The 19651-nt window shown below is 35.2% G+C and overlaps 1 protein-coding gene across 1 annotated transcript in view; it reads left to right on the plus strand.

Annotated features, from left to right (window-relative positions):
• The window catches only part of LOC140154852 (citron Rho-interacting kinase-like), a 134034-nt gene that overhangs the window by 94233 nt on the left and 20150 nt on the right, over positions 1 to 19651 (plus strand). The window contains exons 11-18 of the mRNA XM_072177500.1: positions 5762 to 5878; positions 8305 to 8400; positions 11772 to 11891; positions 14189 to 14292; positions 15533 to 15686; positions 17037 to 17234; positions 17811 to 18053; positions 19148 to 19341. Of these exons, the coding sequence (XP_072033601.1) occupies positions 5762 to 5878; positions 8305 to 8400; positions 11772 to 11891; positions 14189 to 14292; positions 15533 to 15686; positions 17037 to 17234; positions 17811 to 18053; positions 19148 to 19341 (1226 nt within the window). The remainder of the gene's footprint in view (positions 1 to 5761; positions 5879 to 8304; positions 8401 to 11771; positions 11892 to 14188; positions 14293 to 15532; positions 15687 to 17036; positions 17235 to 17810; positions 18054 to 19147; positions 19342 to 19651) is intronic.

Here is a 19651-nt window from a genome sequence, read left to right on the forward strand (position 1 = left end):
AATGTTGAGAAGTCATGCAATATTTTTCTTAACCATCAATTGGTGTCTATAGGACAGGAAATTGTCGCGAGGAAAATCTTCAAAACTCATCCTATTGACCTAGGCCTATTACATCGCGGGTTTGGCAACCCTGCAATATATACAGTTATATAACATCGCACCGCATTGTGAGGTGAACGAACTGAATGTTGACATTGTATTCAGGATTTAAAACAAGAACTGTCTTTAACCAGACAATGCGGTTGGTATAAAACATAGCGTGTGATATCATGATATCAACTTCAAAATCTAAAAACAAAAGTAAAGAAATAATATAGGGCGAAAGAAATAAACAGCGTACAGCAGGTGCTATCTTGTCAATAATGATAAGAGGAACATGAAAAAAACCAGCAGAGAGCATGCACCCCAGTAAAGAGTTAAATAAAGCAAGGAAAAATCATAATGTGCAGAAGTTATATAACATCGCACCGCATTGTGAGGTGAACGAACTGAATGTTGACATTGTATTCAGGATTTAAAACAAGAACTGTCTTTAACCAGACAATGCGGTTGGTATAAAACATAGCGTGTGATATCATGATATCAACTTCAAAATCTAAAAACAAAAGTAAAGAAATAATTTAGGGCGAAATAAATAAACAGCGTACAGCAGGTGCTATCTTGTCAATAATGATAAGAGGAACATGAAAAAACCAGCAGAGAGCATGCACCCCAGTAAAGAGTTAAATAAAGCAAGGAAAAATCATAATGTGCAGAAGGCCTACTTTTCGGATGATATTCACAGAAACAAAAATAAAGAACTAAAGATCTAAAAACAAAAGTAAAGAAAATGAGGGCGAAATAAATAAACAGCGTACAGCATGTGATGACTTGTCAATAACGATAAGAGGAACATGTACCTCAATAAAGAGTTTAAATAAAACAAGGAAAATCATAATGTGTAGAGGCCTACTTTTCGGATGATATTCACTGAAACAGAAAAAAAGAAATAAGTTTAAAGAATTATATATTTTAAGATTAGATAATGAACAATCATACATAAAAATGTGACAGGTGTCTGATGATATTTATACACTTCGAGCAAAAAATAAAGAACTACTTAACACGCGACATAAATAAATAGCCATATTTTATGAACGAACTGAATGTTGACATTGCGGACCAGGATTTGAAACAAGAACTGTTTTCAAAAAGAAAACGCGGTTGGTATAAAAACATAGCGTGTGCTATCATGATATAAACTTCAAAATCTAAAAACACAAGTAAAATAATTTAGGGCGAAATAAATAAACAGCGTACAGCAGGTGCTATCTTGTCAATAATGATAAGAGGAACATGAAAAAAACCAGCAGAGAGCATGCACCCCAGTAAAGAGTTAAATAAAGCAAGGCAAAATCATAATGTGCAGGAGGCCTACTTTTCGGATGATATTCACAGAAACAAAAATAAAGAACTACGTTAATACGTTTAAAAAATTATATAATTTGAAATTAAATAATGCAAAATCATACATAAAAAGAGACATGTGTCTGATGATAATTATAAACTACGACCAAAAAAAAAAAAAAATACTTAACACGCGACATAAATAAACAGCCATCTATCAAGAATGACAAGAGGAACATGAAAAAAAAAAACACCTAATATATGAGAGCATGCACCCCAATAAAGAATTGCTTTAAAATAAAACAATGAAAAATCATGACATGTGAAATGTATGTTGATACACTTATAAATAATACTCAAGGGTGAAATAAAAAAAACACCTTATCTACCGATATTTCCACAGTTAAACATACTCAGTGATCACTTGTACTAAAACAAAAATAAAGAAATACTTCACAAATGATAAGAGGAACACATAAAAAATAAATAAGCGAGCATGTCCCAAAAAAAAAAAAAATTAGTAAAAGATAAAATAATGATAAACGTATAAGAAGGGGCAAAATATTTGTCGTAAAAACTTATTAAATGCTCATTTGCTCTAAGATATTTAATGTTTGCAATTTACTCCTAGTTTATAATTTATTTATTATTTATCTAGGCTTATATATCTTTTATTTATTTATCTATTAATTTATCTATTTATCAATTTATTTCAATATCATTATTATTAAGTGCCTATTTATAATGATATTTAAATCTATCAACATTATGCTTATGTCATCCAGGAGTTATTATCCCACTTGAAATCGCCATATAAACACAAATTAATAAAGAAATGCCCAATGGGTGAAATAAAAAGCATGATCTATCTTTTCAAGAATGAAAAGAGGATATAAAAATATAACAGAGCATGTCCTATAAACATGATAAAGAATTATTTAAAATCGTACAAATGTGAAACATGTAATATGACATATACTTAAGGGATCTGGAATGAGCATTTTGAGCGTTTCGACAGTATTTTTTGTGGGAAATGAGAGCACATCAGACATATCGAATTGCATTCTGAATACGAAGAATGTCTTTCTCATATCAAATAATTTTCATTTTTTGAAATTCACGATATAATGCAAATTTTATGACAAATTATTAAAATTTGATATTTTTCAAATTTTTGATATATAACAGTCCTCGAAGTAAATTTTATAAATCTAATGACATATTCTTAAAGTGTATGTAGCTGGGAGGAAAAGCCGACGATCAATTGAAAATTTTGACATTTTGACATTTCAAGATATGGATTTTATTTCCCAAAAAGACCTATTTTTTTTTTGGGGGAATCCATATCTTCAATACTTTAAAGGTCAAAATTTTCAATTGATCGTCGGCCTTTCCTCCCAGCTACATATACTTAAAGAATGTATCATTAAATTTATAAAATTTACTTCGAGGACTGTTATATATCAAAAATATCAATTTTTAATGATTTGTCATAAAATGTGTATTACATTGCTAATTTCAAAAAATCAAAATTATTTGATATCAGGACATTCTTAGTATTCAGAATGCAATTCGATATGTCTGATGTGCTCTAATGTCCCACAATAAATACTGTCCAAACGTTCATACCCCAGCCCTTAACATAAAACAAAATAAAGCGGTCATGATAATATGACATTAAGGGTAACACCACTAATGAAGCGTCTTGGTTGAAATGCACGTGAAAATTAATGTCTTTCTTTGCTCAATTTGAGGCCTTTTTGGCTCTCATAGTTGCCTGATGTACCCCGTTACATTTTATTAAGAAACAAGGTAGTATAGTTTCTCTTCATTGATTTTGCAATAGCGTCTCCAGGAGGGGGGCTCAGAGGGGCTTTCAGAGTTATGCGGTGGGGGGGGCTTAATGGCTAAAATCGCCAAAAACCGCCTGATTTTACATATCCCTCTAGCGTTGGTTGTCAGTAGATTGCAGTCACTCCTCATCAAGTGTTGACAAAGACAACAGTGGTTGTTGAAACGCATACACAGTAAGTGCATTTTCTTGGATCAGATACTACGAACTCTGGTTTACTAGTTTACTCTACCGATCCTGATGAATTTGTTCAATCAATAACGATATCTGGGGACCAATCACAAGCCAGATTCATTTAAAGATGCATTACATCATGACCAATTTTAGTTAGGCCAGAAATTGGCCTAACTCTCCATAGAATCCCGTGTTAAAAAGTTATCCGCAATCCAAAGTCAGTAGTCCACTTGGGAAGCTAACAAACAGAGGCGTGACGGTGACTGAAAAGATTAGATGTGAAAATCTATCAATTGTGCACAAATAATAATCAGAGTTTTAAGCTTAAATGCAATAGCCAGAAGCACAATTGGCAAGTGGAGTACGGAGAAGTCTAGCTACACCCTGGAAGGAAAAAACAGTATTTGAAACGAGGAAATGTGCAATATGACTTAATGTAATACATTAGAAAAGGCTTAAAAGGCAACTATTAGGCCCTGATTCATATTTAATCATCATTTAGGCCTGTAAATTAGATTGTCTGTGTAAATTTAGCAGGATCCGACTTTTTATGACGACTTTCCATTTCAATGTGTTACATTTCAGAAACACCAAGCTGTTTGTGAGGTGGCGTTAGCTGTATGGGTTATAGGTTGAACTTTTTACAATATTTCTGGAAAAAAATCCTGAAATCCATATATTAATTTTTACAATGGATGTCGTCATCTGACCTTCTGCTTGCAGAAAGGGGAAGTTTTGAAGAACTGAGTTGTTTTCCCAGCCCATGTCTGTACAGAAAGTCAGTGGGGGTTATTTACTGGTGTGCACCCTAAAAGGCCCTTGTCATAACCAATGGTGGCGGCATGATTTTTCCCGTGCATGAGGGTTTAGGGAAAATTAAATTATATGTCTAAACTTGAGGTTGCATGTGTAAAACATGGTCTTTTTTTAACGCATGTTTGAGGTATTGAAATGATATTTTTTTGGCTTGCACAATCATGGTAAAGATCCATGTCATACATAAGAGATTATAGGACATACAATACTTGGTAGGCCTAATGATAATGCGTAAACTTTGTACCTGTTAGGGAACTGAAATCAGACTGAAAACACAAACGTCATTCGAGGCTCTGTCTCACCAGTTGCATTTACAAGGCCCTTGTTATAACCAGTGGTGGCGGATGATTTTTTTCTGGGGAAGGGTCACACAAGGTTCTGAACAGAAACGTCACATACGGACCAACCCACACTACCGAGAACCGCGAATGCCGAGAACCGCGAAAGCCGAGAACCGCTCTAGTTCTCAATTGATATGCGACTGAAACTGATCGCCTTTAAATGCCAGTCATGACTTACAGTAATGCAATGAAGTTTCAAAAAGAGACGTGTACCAATTGACACAGCTATATATGGCATGATTAGGTAAAAGAACTGTTGCAAAAACAAAAAAAAAATGACAGTGCCAAAAAAGAATCCTTATATTCACTTTTTAAGTGAAGAAAATGTCAAAACATGAAAACATTTACGCGTCACATGTGATATAAGAGTTCCCTATTCTGCTCTTTCATGTGTGTGCCTGCCATGCATCATTCACATCCCTGAAATTGATTTGCTGTGACAATTGATTTGTTTTACTTGATGGTTTTAAAATGGTCGACCAATAACATTGCTTACAGTTTGTTTGTTTGTTTGTATTTGTAGAATACGTAGCAGGCTTATATGCCTAGCCAAAATGATAACTTGTTTTGCAGTATACCCATGTAACATTAAGTTAAATCTGAACCGTATTTGGGAGTACTTTCGATTTGATCACTTATACAGTATGTTAGCATACCCGTCACATATATGCACAAATCTGATTTTTTTTAGATGTTCTGATATAGAGAATCCTTGATCATAGTGTCTTTTAAAAGAACGAAACATCAAGTCAATTAATGTGAATCTCCTCATAATGTTCCATTTGAAATTACCCATGTCTTTTTTAAAAATATTATTCCATCGTTAACAGACTGCTTTCCTTTGTGTCCCATTGTGTTTTTCCATTTCTACTCAGTGGCATTATTTAATTGCAATTTTAATTTCATAATGGGCTGTTCCAGTTGAAATCCATACAAATGGATTTCAAATGGAGCCATCCATTCAGGTAGCCCCATTTGAAATTCACACTCCCTGTGTGAGAGATTAAAGTCATGTCTTCCATATAGGGAGTATGGATTTCAACTTGAATAGCTAGATTTTCTCCTCAGTGGCATACATGACTTTAATTGCAATTTTAATTTCATAATCTTCCGATATTAATTCTGTGCTTTGTGACTAAAACTTGGAATAAATGTTTACCTAGAGTATTCCATCCTCTTGTGCTTCCTGCAGGAATGTCAGCGTTTAATGGAACAGCGCTGGAAGGCTTCAAAGGATCGAGTTGCAAACCTAGAAGAGGAGGTAGAAACTAAGCATCAGTTGACCCTTGACCTCTCCAAGCAAGTACTTGTAAGTTTAACTCCAAATCATACATCCATTAAAATCAAATTTTATTTTACTTTTCAAATTCAGGTGAGCTTTCAATGTAATATTTCATCATCTTGTCGGATGGCTTTGTCAGATGTGATCTTCTGCAAGAACATTGAAGAGGGCACATATCATCAGTCATTTATGTGATCCACTTTTGAAAATCGCCAAATAGACTCCTTTGAAAGTGGATCATATCGGGGGTTTAGAGGAAGAAAGGCTACCTGCAATAGCTGCCAGGTGTCGTATGTGTACAATATATAGAATGAAGAAATGGTAAAATTGTCCAAAAGGCAGCTATTGCAGATTGCACCACACCATTGATATGAACTGCTGAGATCCTCTGACAAGGGAAATTGGATGAAATTTGGAGAAAAAAATGATCATATCTGATAAAGTCTTTATAAAGTCTTTATGATGACTGACGAGGGAAAAGTGGATGAAATATCATATCTGATGAAGTCCTCTGGGCAAAACCTATGCCTGAATAAAACTTTGATTGACATGTAAAACTTGACATTTGATTTAAAACAACTGCAATCATGCTATTGACCCCCTGAGTACTACCTGCCGATCTAACATTGCTTCTGATTGGTCAATTACATGATATCATTACTTTAATCACCAATCAGAATGGAGCTTTGCAAATAATTCACCCCAATTTTTTTTGTGTGGTGAAATTATTCTAACAATGTTGTTGATTGGTGCAATTGATAATGAAAACTTCTCTTTGGCCAATCGGCAGGTAGTTCTAATGGGGTTAGGCATATAGGCCCTACATATTAGAAATGAAGTGGCTAGTGAAAGTAGATTCCCAGTTTCCCAGTTTCCCGTTACCTGACCCAGTCCCGGAAAATTGCCTTTCAAATAATTTCAAATATTTCATTATTTGATATTTTGACAAGTTTTAAAGAAACGGTGGGAGCACGGTGGCCTGGGAGCATTGGGAGCACAGTGGCCTAGCGGAACGGGCACTGACTCATAATCGGACGGTTGCGGGTTCGAGCCCCGGCAACGCCATCGTGTTGTGCCCTTGAGTAAGGCACTTTATCTCGATTACTCCTCTCCACCCAGGTGTTTAAATGGGTACCGGCATTCTTAAATGCTGGAAAGGTAACAGACTCGCTGTAGAGGAGGTGTAGCGATCCCCTGTAGCAACATTACATGAGGCGTCTGGCCCAATCGCCAATGAAAGAGAGATGGGCACTCCGATCACTGTTTATACAGGATCGTCTCCTTTACCTTTTTTTTAAAGAAACAAAAACTATTTGAAACTATTCCTCATCAAGAAGAACATATTTTAAGCATCTTTTTATTGATATATAGGGGGTATAATGGACTCAACTAATATCATGACATCGTTCGTGGCTAGCATTGCACTTCTGCTATCCTTTACCACATGCTGGTTTTAACACGATGGGCTGCAGTCTTAAAATAATGAATTTTATGAAAAACTAAACTGCTCAATCTTTGAAAAAATATATGTAACAGGAAACTGACTTTCATTAGCCTAATCATATCTGTCTATCAATTACAACAACTTTAATCTCATTTTTACGCCAGGCAATTGTCTTCTTTGAATGCAAATGAGTCAACATTTTAAAATGTCAAGAAGTGTAAATAAATAGCCTAATTTATAGTAAATAAAATCCAGACTATTGACTATTTGGCTATTCCAGTTGAAATCCATACACCCCCTATGGAAGACATGACCTTAATCTCCCACACAGGGGGTGTAGATTTCAAATGGGGTCACCCATTCAGTGTTGTCTGCTCCAAAATGCATACACCCCCTATGGAAGACATGATCTTAATCAAAGGGTGTGCTTGGTAACCCCATTTGAAATTCACATTAATGTGTGGAAGATTAAAGTCTTGTCTTCCATACCATAGGGAGTGTATGATTTCAACTGGAATAGTCCATTTAAGATAATAGATAAATTTAAGATGATGGATTGTATGCAAATTATAAAGCATACAAAGATTCTTTAATTTTACAACAAAAAATTGAAATAGTCTATTAGAGATGCACTTTTATGCTCTGCTTGCTAGCCATAGGTTTCAACAAAGAAAAGTCAAATTTTGAGATATTTTCTCAAGAGCTATCTTAAGAACAACTGAGCCATGTACTAGGCCTGTTTGTACTCACTTTAATGCATTTCTCATGCTGGTTCCAAATATGGTCATGAAAATTTACAATTCTGAAATCTTTGAATTTTTAAAACAAATTTGAAACTTGTCGTATGCAGTTGACAACCGTGTGGAGAGAGTTAGCGGTCAATTTTTGTAATGTGATTTCTAGTATTCTTTATTGTTGCATATCTGAATTGTGGATGACAGCTTTTTTAAGCTTTTATGGGAAATATTCATAAGTACTTCCAAAATATATATTTACATATTTTTGACAGGCTCTACAGGAGAAGAATGAAGAACATGGTCGACACATCAGAAAACTTGAAAAAGCTTTGAAGAACAAAGACATTCAGATGCAACAAAGAACTGAGGTATGAAGTAGTGGATGATGATTAGTAACAATTAGTAACATTTTGAGAAAGTCTGAGGCAATTAATTAAAGGCCCATTCAGTGATTCGCTCATCCGGACGATCGTAAAATTCATCAAAATTAAGATTTTGGAACCTTTGTCATTGTCATAGATGTGCTAACATTGCCTGCTAGTGGTTCAGCCGAAAGCTGTGTATTTAAGACAAAATAAGACATTTTACACAAATCTGTAATTTTAAATTAGCTACATATATTTGAATGGGGCTTCAACTTTGTCAAAACTTCATTTCAAAAATACCAAATGACAATTTGAATGACTTGTCCTTCACTTTTAAGCAATTTATTAACATTTTTTTTACATTTGTGATGAAATCACTGAATGGTGAGCCATTTCATTTGGATAGTTAAATTTTCAATTAGCAGCTAAAGTTCTATAAACGATTTCCATGTACAAAGTACTCGCCTTTTTTTTCCCTTTTTTTTTTTTTTGAGACTTGGTATCAAGTCTCAAAAAATGTAATAACTTTGCACATGGATATGTTTTATAGAACTTTAGCAATTAATTGAAATTACTTTTTCCTCCCAATTAATGGAATGAATTTTGGATGATCTGAATGAAAATTATATGATTTTGGTATTTTCTTTTCAACAAAATGTTAGTAATAATTATCAGTATTGCTGTGCCTTTTTACATTAACCATAAGCCAGGTAAACAAAATGTAAATAAACTGGAACTCAGGGAAGAAAAAAGGATTACAAATTTTAATTAAAACAATTTTATTTTGTAAGCTTACTTTGTAATGCATATAGCCTTGAGATTGACTGTGTTTTACTATCACTTTAATTTGATGAGGTGCAACCAAAACTAATTATACATACATTTTTCGTAAAGAGCAATTAACAAATATTTGACAAACATCTCAATGCGCTGCAAATTATGCACTTTTCTTTCAAATATTGACAATGGGCTATTCGAATTGAAATCCATTCACCCCCTGACATCCATTTAGGTAACTCCATTTGAAATTCACACTCCCTGTGTGGAAGGTTAAAGTCATATCTTCCGTAAGGGGGTGTATGGATTTCAACCGGTATAGCCCAGTGCCATTTCATGTCCTACATTCTGCATTGACAGACAGTTTATTATCAAGTAATTCTATGGATTTGGTTCACATTATGGAAATTTTCAGACATATAAATATATACTTCTATATATGTCACTCTATAAGTGAAATAAGGACATTGTTGAGCTGATTCAAGATGAGGCTGTTTCACAACCCCAACTATTTGGAAAAGTGAAGAGAAGGAGGCGTTTTTATTTATTTTGTTTTTTAATTGGCAAAATACAGCAGTTTTCACTAAAATTTACATTGGTAGCAGTTTTCAGCATCTGTCAGGAAAACAATGAGGCCCTTTTTTTTACTTAAGATTATGAGGGGTTGGACACAAAAACACTTGCAAGTGATTCATGCTGACTAATAGAAAACTTTTCTTTGAACAAGTTCATTTGGAATGTTAGATTCAGCTGTTAACATGAGTTGAATAGGCCTACTCACACTTTAATGTTTCACCTGTGCACTAGTGGTTTCATCAGACTGGCAACTCATCACATCTGACTGTTTCTTTTTATAGGCAACAGGAATCACCGTTGAGGGCGTGATGAGTTGTCAAAGAATGATTAGAAGGGCAATGTGGTTGGTGATAGCAGAGACAAACTTCCCCCTCAACAAAAAGCAGCGGCGATTTATAAAGTCCTATCGATGTTCGCCTAAAAGAACACTAAAACAAGGTGGAGAAACTTGAAACTAAACCATACACACTTTCCAGCCAAAATCATCTATCCCAGACATTCACAAGTCAGCTATCACCGACCACATTGCATCTTCTACTCAAAGCTGGGGTGGTCAATTTATTTGGTCAGATGGGTTAGAAACTAAAGGTGCTCTGATTTCAACTAAAATGGTCTCAAATTGTTCTTCATGTAAACCAAGTCAAATAAGGAATAGTTCTTGAACTTTTTAAACATAGCTTATATCATTACTTATTCTTTCTGATCTAGAGACGTCAATTAGAAGTTGATTTCTGAGGGGGCAGGATACCCTCTTCACCCAACTATACTATTACCTGTAGTTGAGCTTCAACTCATTTATTGTAATGAGAAAACTAAATGGCACGTAGTCATTTCATTAAGTTGGCCACTTAGCTTGTTATCAAAACAAAGTACTTGAGTTCATTTATTTCAAGTGCAAATGAAGCATGCTGGAGACACCGCAATAACCACAAAATGGTTACTCTAAGGCATGACATTTATAAGTACATACTTTATTAAGGCACACTTCCCACTTATTGTGCAATTAAGAATTGAGAACATTATTTCAAGAAAGTGTAGGTCTGCGTAAGTAACCTTTATTAAAGGAAGTGTCCGGCAATCACAACATTAGGTCTTATATGTTAGAAAAATAATTATCAAGCACGAATCACATGGTTTTATTTCAATCAAACTCATATTAACCATAAAAGCGAATAAAACAGCCGTCTCTCAACACGCGATATTCAAAATTCGCGCGAAATGTTCTAGAGCAGTGGCGTCATGGTTATTTGTGCTCATTTGTCGACAGGCTTCATTGAACTATTGGGACGTCACTGCTCTAGACAATTTTGGCGCGGGAATTTTGAATATCACATGTTGATAGACGGCTGTTTTTATTTGTTTTTATGGTTAATATGAGTTTGTTTGAAATAAAACCATGTGATTCGTGCTTGATAATTATTTTTCTAACATATAAGGCTTAATGTTGTGATTGCCGGACACTTCCTTTAAGTGCAGAAAAGGATAATTTTTGGCGGCACGAAATGTTCACAATTTGAAAAGAATTAATATATATTTTTAAAGCCCCTTGGTGCTTGGTGGCTTAATCCCAGAGACAATATCTTACACTTCCCACAATGCATTTCTTTTTCTGTACTGATTTGTTATCTAGTGCAACATGGGTCGATAGTGATCAAATGTACCTCAATGAACAGAGTACATGCAGATCTTGCAAAATATGTGTACTTCTTGAACATCATCCCATGTTTAGCCAGTCTATTTTCGACATGAAAACAAAGGGAATTTGTACAAAGTAGTAGTAGTGTCATTTGCTTTAATGAGGTGATGCGCCATGTTGCAAAGGATTCTGGGAGTGGTAAGATGTCTTCTCTGGCTAAATCCTTAAGTAGCTAAACTGGAAGCGCTATAGGGCAAACAAATATTTGTGAGTTTGAAAATTTCACGAATCCATGTCACTCGTGAAATTTTCTAAATTGAAAGTTACTGCAGTACAAAAATGAAAATTAGTAGAGTCATTACTACTTGTGGGTATTTTTGTACAGGAGTTGGAGCATGAGTTAATGGTTCTGAAGAGAGACAAGAGACTGTTACAAGAGAAGGCTGATAGTATGGACAGTCCAGTAGCGTCTAAACATGGCATCCGACAAAGACAAGAAGAAGCTGTGAGTTTACAATTAAACCCATGAGAACTACCTGCCTATTGGTCAAAAAGAAGTTTTCATTATCAATTGGACCAATCAGCAACATTGTTATAATAATTTCACCACACAAAAAAATTGGGGTGGATTATATGCAAAGCTTCATTCTAATTGGTGATTAAAATAAAGATATCATGTGATTAACCAATCAGAAGCAATGTTAGATCGGCAGGTAGTGCTCAGGGGGATAAAAGCACAACTGAAGAGGAAATAGTAGCATTTTACTTGCTCATATTTGTACATCCAATATCAAAAGGATGCATCTGTCGGCTGCTAAATGCGTCTCCTTTTACATAAGAGCTAGTGATAAATGCCAGACTCATCTCAAGTGGAGGTCACATCAAATCATCCCCCAAGTAACATGGTTTAGGAATGTTCACTGTATTCCTAAACCATGTGACTTGGGGATGATTTGAAGTGACCTTCGCTTGAGATGAGTCTGGTATAGATTCTTAGCTATTATGTAAAAAGAGGCACATGTAGCAGCCGACAAGATAGAGAAGTCCATCCTTGACATGTATGTACAATATAGTTAGATGGAAGAAAGGCAAAAAAATCTAAAAAATCCAAAATATGAAGGTATTTGGCTTTCTCTATAAAAGTTTCACTTACATGTAATTTTGTTTGTTTGCTTGTTCTACTACATGTATATGAAAACAAATTACTGATTCACACTGGCATTGACAAAAAATATAACAGTGGTTTTTACATGTGCACCTGTTTTAACACTTTTCACTTTTTTTTCTCTCTGGACTTTCTATTTCTCCTTTGATTGTCTCGATTTAAATTTTCATTCTCATCTCTTTTTTCAATCTGTTGCATCAAAATAAATCCTTCCTGATTCATATTCAAGCCAAAAGAGTTGTTTTTGTAAATGTGGTTAGGGCCCCAAAAAATAATTGTTTGTTTGTCCTCCACAGCTTTGAAAGAGGAGGTGCGGGCGGGCGGATTTTTTTATTTATTTTTTAGCGTATTCCTGGACGATCCTGTGAAGGAGAGCGTGTACATAACATTAAAAGAAACAAATTTATTCCATTGTTCACTACGATTCGTTTCGCCCGAAGGCTCCTCAGGTGAATGAGAGAAATTTAGAACAAACTTAGAGTCATGCGTTTATCGCGTTCCTTAAACATGTTTAACACGCTTGTTTTTTATACGCTCGCTTCGTTTTTCCTTAAACATGTTTAACGCTCTGGTCACTTTCTTGCGTGTCGCTTACGTTGTCGCTTACATATATATTTTATTTTCTCCGTATTGCGCGCGGAGCTTTTTCTCCTTAAACATGTTTAACGTTTGTAATATAAACATAAAATATAAAATTATAATTAGAAAACATTGTTCAAGAGAAACTTGTTGGCATGTCTACATTTGCTGATGAGTTCGATTTAGAATTTAATGCAGTGGATTTGTCCGCAGTGATGATAAAATACTTTTCCCATAAGCAGAGATGGCACCTTTTAGAAACATTGGTGTATGAGTTGGTTTTCTTTTGTATTGACCACTTTATGCTGAAGTTTACTTTCTTGTCTTTTAAGTCCCAAATGTATTTACTAAGTGCAGTTTCTTTCCTTTTATGTTCAAGTTTGAAAGAAGACTTGTGGTTGTTCCAGAGGTTTTTGAAGTTGGTTTCGCATAATCCAATGTATGATTTCAAATCATTATCTGTGGTGACGGTTGCTTTGTAGATGATGGATTTGACAAGGCAGTTTCCCATTAGTGGGCACTCTTTGGGTTTTCTACAGTTGCATGTTTTTGTGGGTTTGGTTGTATCATCCTCAGGTTTTTTGATGATAGACTACATTTCTCTCATTCACCTGAGGAGCCTTCGGGCGAAATGAATCGTAGTGAACAATGGAATAAATTTGTTTCTTTTAATGTTATGAACATATTGAAGACATATTTTTTGTTGTTGGGGGGGGGCCTTTTTATTTTCAACCATGAATAATCCTACCATTTAGCTCTAGCTACATGTAGGTCCAGAAATACTTCAAATCTGAAAAAGAAAATTGAATTTTTTTATTTATTATAAAAAAAAAATATTGGTCAGGCCTTAAACTGAGGAGTGGGCAGTGGAGGACAAACAAACAACTTTTTTTTTGGCCTTACAGTAATTACAAAGTCTTTTGCTTTTATCAAACATATTTTGCCTAACCTTTTCTCTTATCAAACATATTTTGCCTAACTTTCCTCTTTATATCAAACATATTTTGCCTAACTTTTTCTCTCATCAAACATATTTTTTGCCTAACTTTTCTCCATAGACAATCACTATGTTAGAGACAAGGCAGAAGGTCTTAGAGAAGCAGATAGAGGAAATGGTAGCCACAAAGAATGAAAGGTTGTTACAGGAACGCAAGGAACTCAAGTAAGACACATAAATAAATAACCCCATGGGAAATACTCTCTATTCTAAAAAAATACAGCACTAATTTTTTTATTATCAGTATTAAAAAAGTATTATTCTGTTTTGCCAAATGAAATCTAGCTAAATCTTAATCTTTTAGTTCTAATTGGCAATGATAGCGGATACAGAGGAACTATCAAGGACCACAAGGACACACACACACCCCCACACCCACATATGTAACTGCAGATACATATGAACTACCTATGTCCACAAGGACACCCCCTCCACACACCCCCACATGTAGAAATATCTATATATGTAATTGCGGATACACAGGAACTACCAATGTCTACAAGAACACCCCCACATGTAGAAGTTATCTATGTAACTGTGGATACATAGGAATTACCAACATTCATGGTTCTTGGATGGTGCTCATAATTCTAAAACAACATATGAGTTGGACTCACACCCACACTTGGGTAGTGGCCTTAGGTACATGTATGTCCATGGTAAGTACATGTACATCCACAGTAAGGCGTACAAAATCAAGTGTGTATGTCGGCAGTTGGATATATAGGGTGATTCGGATAAGAATGGACCACCAATATTATAAAGTATGTTTAAATGAATAAAACACAATATATTTACATGAATTGTGGCAAAACTGTACTTTTATTTGAAGTTTATGAACTGAAGAACTGAATGTTTATGAACTTTCCTCTCCCTGGTTCACATAATCCTGTGCATCTTTGATTTTTATGACCAGCATGTTCTTGTTTGTGGCTAGTGGGGGGACAGTAGACTTTCTCTTCCATTATGTACCACAAATTTTCAACTGGATTGAGGTCAATGGTGTTTCTTGGCCAAAAATCCTTGTCCCATTATGCGGGAAATATGTTACTATTTTCCCTTTAAATCAAAGATGCAACCGGAAGTTATTTGTTCACACTACATAAAATGGTCTGAAAATGAAAAAATATTGCTCAAATTTCACGGAGAAAGTTTCTTCATGGAGGCTGACATGTTGTTTTGAAAATTCATTGACACCCAGATGTTTAGTGCTAACAATAACTACCTGAGGGCACCATAACTGATCATCTGCCTAGTCCATACTTATCTGAATCGCCCTATAGTTAAAGGTCAATAGGATGGATCACTGTTACCGGAGTTAACATGTACATGTGTGAATATCAACCATTTCTGTGTTGTTTTTTCCGTTTTCTCATTAAAATAAAATTGTTTTTGTTTCTCCTAGACGCGTTGAAGCAGAGCACCTTGCTGACTTGAAACAAGAGAAATTCTTCTTGGAAACCCAAGTAGGAAACCTTGAATGTGAACTCCAACAAGCTAATATGGTGAAAGAAAGTCTTCAGGCTCATATGGATAAACTTCAACAAACCATGACACAGGTAATGAGACACTCGAGCCATATTGGGCTATTCCATTTGAAATCCACACTACCCCTGTGGAAGATTTTGGAAATATCTTCCACAGGGGGAGTAATTTTTTCAAGTGTAATTGGTCAGAATTAATCATTTTGAAACCCATACTCCCCCTGTATTATGGCTTTACCCATATCTTCCACAACTGGAGTGAGTATTTCAAATGAGAGTTATCCAATTGTCTGTTCTGTTAAGAATTGTTACTCCCTCTGTGGCAGACTTTAGCTAAATCTTCCACAGGGGTAGTGTGGATTTTAAATGGAATGGCCCATTGCTGTTAGAATATTATTTGATAAATGTATGTCACACTGCAGGGTTTGGTTCTGCAAAGTGGCAAAATCTGGTAAAAACCTATTTTTTCCTGGTTAAAACTGGCAAACATGGCAAAAACTCATTAACAAGTAATACAGAAAGCTCACAAACAGTACCACGCAACTTTCAATGAATCATTCAACATATGTTTTTGTCTCATCAAGTCCTTAAAATAAAAAAAAATTGAATTTGGTACACCGTATTAAAACCCAAGCCTTATATTTTTTAATATGTTACAAAATATGGCCTTGTTACACTCAGTTAAGTATTGTAACTTTGAGATGATAAAATTGAACTATTTATCACTTTTTTAGTTTTTGCCATTTTTGCCGGCAAAAACTGTTTTTGCCAAGCAGTTAAAACCACATTTTTTTCCACCTGCGGCAAAAACCTGCAAACCCTGTTTCACAGTGAGTTTTTTCTCCTCTCCTGCTATCATTCATTTTCACTAATAAAGTTATTATGAAATGTATATCAGCATGATTTTTAAATGGGTGCACCACTTTGAAAAGCACAATGTACTGCCCCTTAGTGTTCAAAAATTAAATGACTCAGCATTGATGTGTCAATTGAACTATAAACAAAATCATACCTAGCCAATAATTCATGGTTCATGCTTGCTTTCAAAATTACATGGTCCCCATAATCTGACAAAGATATGGTCCGCCACATATTTATTGTGTCAAAAGACTTCAAAACATAGTCTAGCTAGTGGGAATGGTAGCTATAGGTTGTAATACGGTTGCCAAACCCTTGAAATAGTAGCCCAATTGGGCGACTTTTGAAGATTTTCCTTACGACTTATGAGCATTTCCTGTGCAATAGAAACTGATGGTGACTTATCAACATTGGCTCCCACAACTTTGGTAGTTTCCTGTCGCATAAAAACCAATGGTAAAGAGAAAAATTAGATGACTTTTTGATGTTTTGATCTGTGATTCAGGCAGAAATGTTTTGGCAAACCCTGTTAACCTCTTACTGCAAATGTTGTTCATTATAAAACAGAGAAGTGAAGAGTACGAGGAAGAATTACAGAAGCTGAAGTCTGCGCTAAGGTCTGCTGAAGCATCACAGAAGGAAGCAGAACATAACTTGGAACACCTGGAGGAAAACCAACAGGCTCTGCAAGAGAAGGTGCAAAGACTGCATGAGAGGCTGAGTGACAGCAAACAGGAAGCTAGAGAAACCATTCAAAAACTTCAGGTAATCAAGTCAGGGATGTGAGAGTTCCTCTTTTCAGCTGATTTCCTCTTTTTTGGTTGCCCAAATTTATGTGTTTTCTTTTATTTTCAGCCCATATTTGGCAATTTTACCCTGGTTTTTTTTTTTTTAGTAATTTTCCTCTTTTTTGGTCTGTGGCCTCTCACACCCCTGTCAAGTTCAATCCATTTTTTTGTTTCTATGTGCATTAGGAATCCCTGTCGTGACTATAGACCTATTTGAATTGGGAGTTTTCTGATGACGGTCATTTCTTTATGATGGCCCAGTTTATAATTCTGGGTTATCATGCTGCTGATGGGTGCAACATGTACGCATATTGCCATGATTGGACTTTAATGAGTGTCACTTGAAGTGCTTATATGTGAATTTACACAAGCGTATTATAAATAAGATCATCTGTAAATGCAAGTTTGACCATAAATAGTTCAAAGCCTAGTCATAATTGGTAATTGAAATGAGCATTTCAAGTTATCAACCAATCAGAAATGCTGTTAGATGACCAGTAGTGTCCAGAGAGTTAAGTAATCTTTTGGTACCTTGTCCACACATCATGAACAGGGTGAGAAGTTGCAAGCACAAGAAGAACTGGAAGATCTACGTAGCAAGTCGGCATTGGTCACCAGCTTGGAAAGCCGACTGGCTGATGTGTCACAGAGGAACGACAAGATTATGGAGGAAAAGCGAGCATTGGAAAGACAGCTGAAACAATCGGGAGAAGACATTGCGAAGATTAAGACGGATAAGGAGAAGCTGGAGGAAAATTTGGCAGAAAAGACCCGCAAATGTGACAGCCAAGAACTCGTAAGTTGTGTCTTTCACCATCACAGTGATTTGATTTACCAGCCGGAGTAAAGGATTTTAGGCCATCAGAAACTTTTTGTTGTTATCTCCATTATTTTGTTTCACGTTTTACAATAAGATATGCCACATATGAGTTGAGCTTTGTTCTGTGAGTATGCACTATTCTCAGAATAATCAGCAGGTGTATTACAGGAATGGCGTACTAGATTCTAAAGTTGCGGCAAACAGTGTTGTCGAGACCTGGTTTTGCAGGTCTCGGATATCAAAGTCTCGGACCTAAATTCTCGGGTCTCAAACGTTTTTAAGTTTGAGACCTGAAGAAAAAAATATGATTTTCTGTTGTCCTCTGGATACTTGCGTCATGAGGATGGAAAAGATTTTTTATTTTTATGTATCAAACTTTAATCTCAATATATATCAAATGAATAATATAATGAAAGAATATCAAATTAAAGGAAATACGGTATATTATTTATTTCTCACTCGCAACAAAACATTGCACTTGTTTGAATATCAAACTCAATCAGGTTTTACTCAATTTGTAGTTACCTTAAAAAAGTTTTTTTTGTGATTTTCAAATCGTTTAACCACATTCCTTTTGAACCAAATTTGTGCCCCATTGAAATATTTGAACTACATGCAGAACCTCTTTTTGTGCCTATATGTAGAATATCTCAATGTTGAAGACGGCATCCACCATGCTTGAGGAACAGGTTCTTGACTACGAAAAATTGAATGAGCAAACTCAATCAAGTTTCACTCCATTTGTATTTTTAAATTGAAGAGTTGAAGTTTAACACCATTCCTTTTTAACTCAATTTGAGCCCCATCGAAATATTTGAACTATTTATACATGCAGAACCTCTTTTTGTGCCTATATGTAGAATATCTCAATGTTGAAGACGGCCTCCACCATGCTTGAGGAACAGGTTCTTGACTACGAAAAATTGAATGAGCAAACTCAATCAAGTTTCACTCCATTTGTATTTTTAAATTGAAGAGTTGAAGTTTAACAGCATTCCTTTTGAACTAAATTTGAGCCCCATCGAAATATTTGAACTATTTATACATGCTCTTTTTGTGCCTATATGTAGAATATCTCAATGTTGAAGACGGCATCCACCATGCTTGAGGAACAAGTTCTTGACTACGAGAAATTGAATGAGCAGCTAGAGGACAAAGAGGCGACCCTGAAGGAGAAATGTGATAATCTGCAAGCACTCTCAGATAAGAAAGAAACAGAATTATGTCATATCAGACAACAAGTCCAAAATGAGAAACAATCCAAGTAAGTACTGTTGACTAAACCAAAAAATAAGCACTTTTGACCAAATATTTGGTTTTTGTAGAATAACGATAGGTCATAGAAAGCACAAACTGTATATTTGTGAAATGCTTATGATCAGGCAAATAATTTGATGTATCAATAAACAAGATTGGAGAAAATTGTATTTTTTACCGCTGTATGACCTTTTTAAACCTCTAGCTGTCAGTAGGGGTCAAATCCAAAATGCCTCCACATCTTAAAATAAACGTTTGACCATGAACTTCATGTGTGGCAAATTATGATGCTTCTATCAGAAAGTGTACAATTATTT

This window comes from Amphiura filiformis, chromosome 6, assembly GCF_039555335.1.
Source record: "Amphiura filiformis chromosome 6, Afil_fr2py, whole genome shotgun sequence".
NCBI lineage: Eukaryota > Metazoa > Echinodermata > Ophiuroidea > Amphilepidida > Amphiuridae > Amphiura > Amphiura filiformis.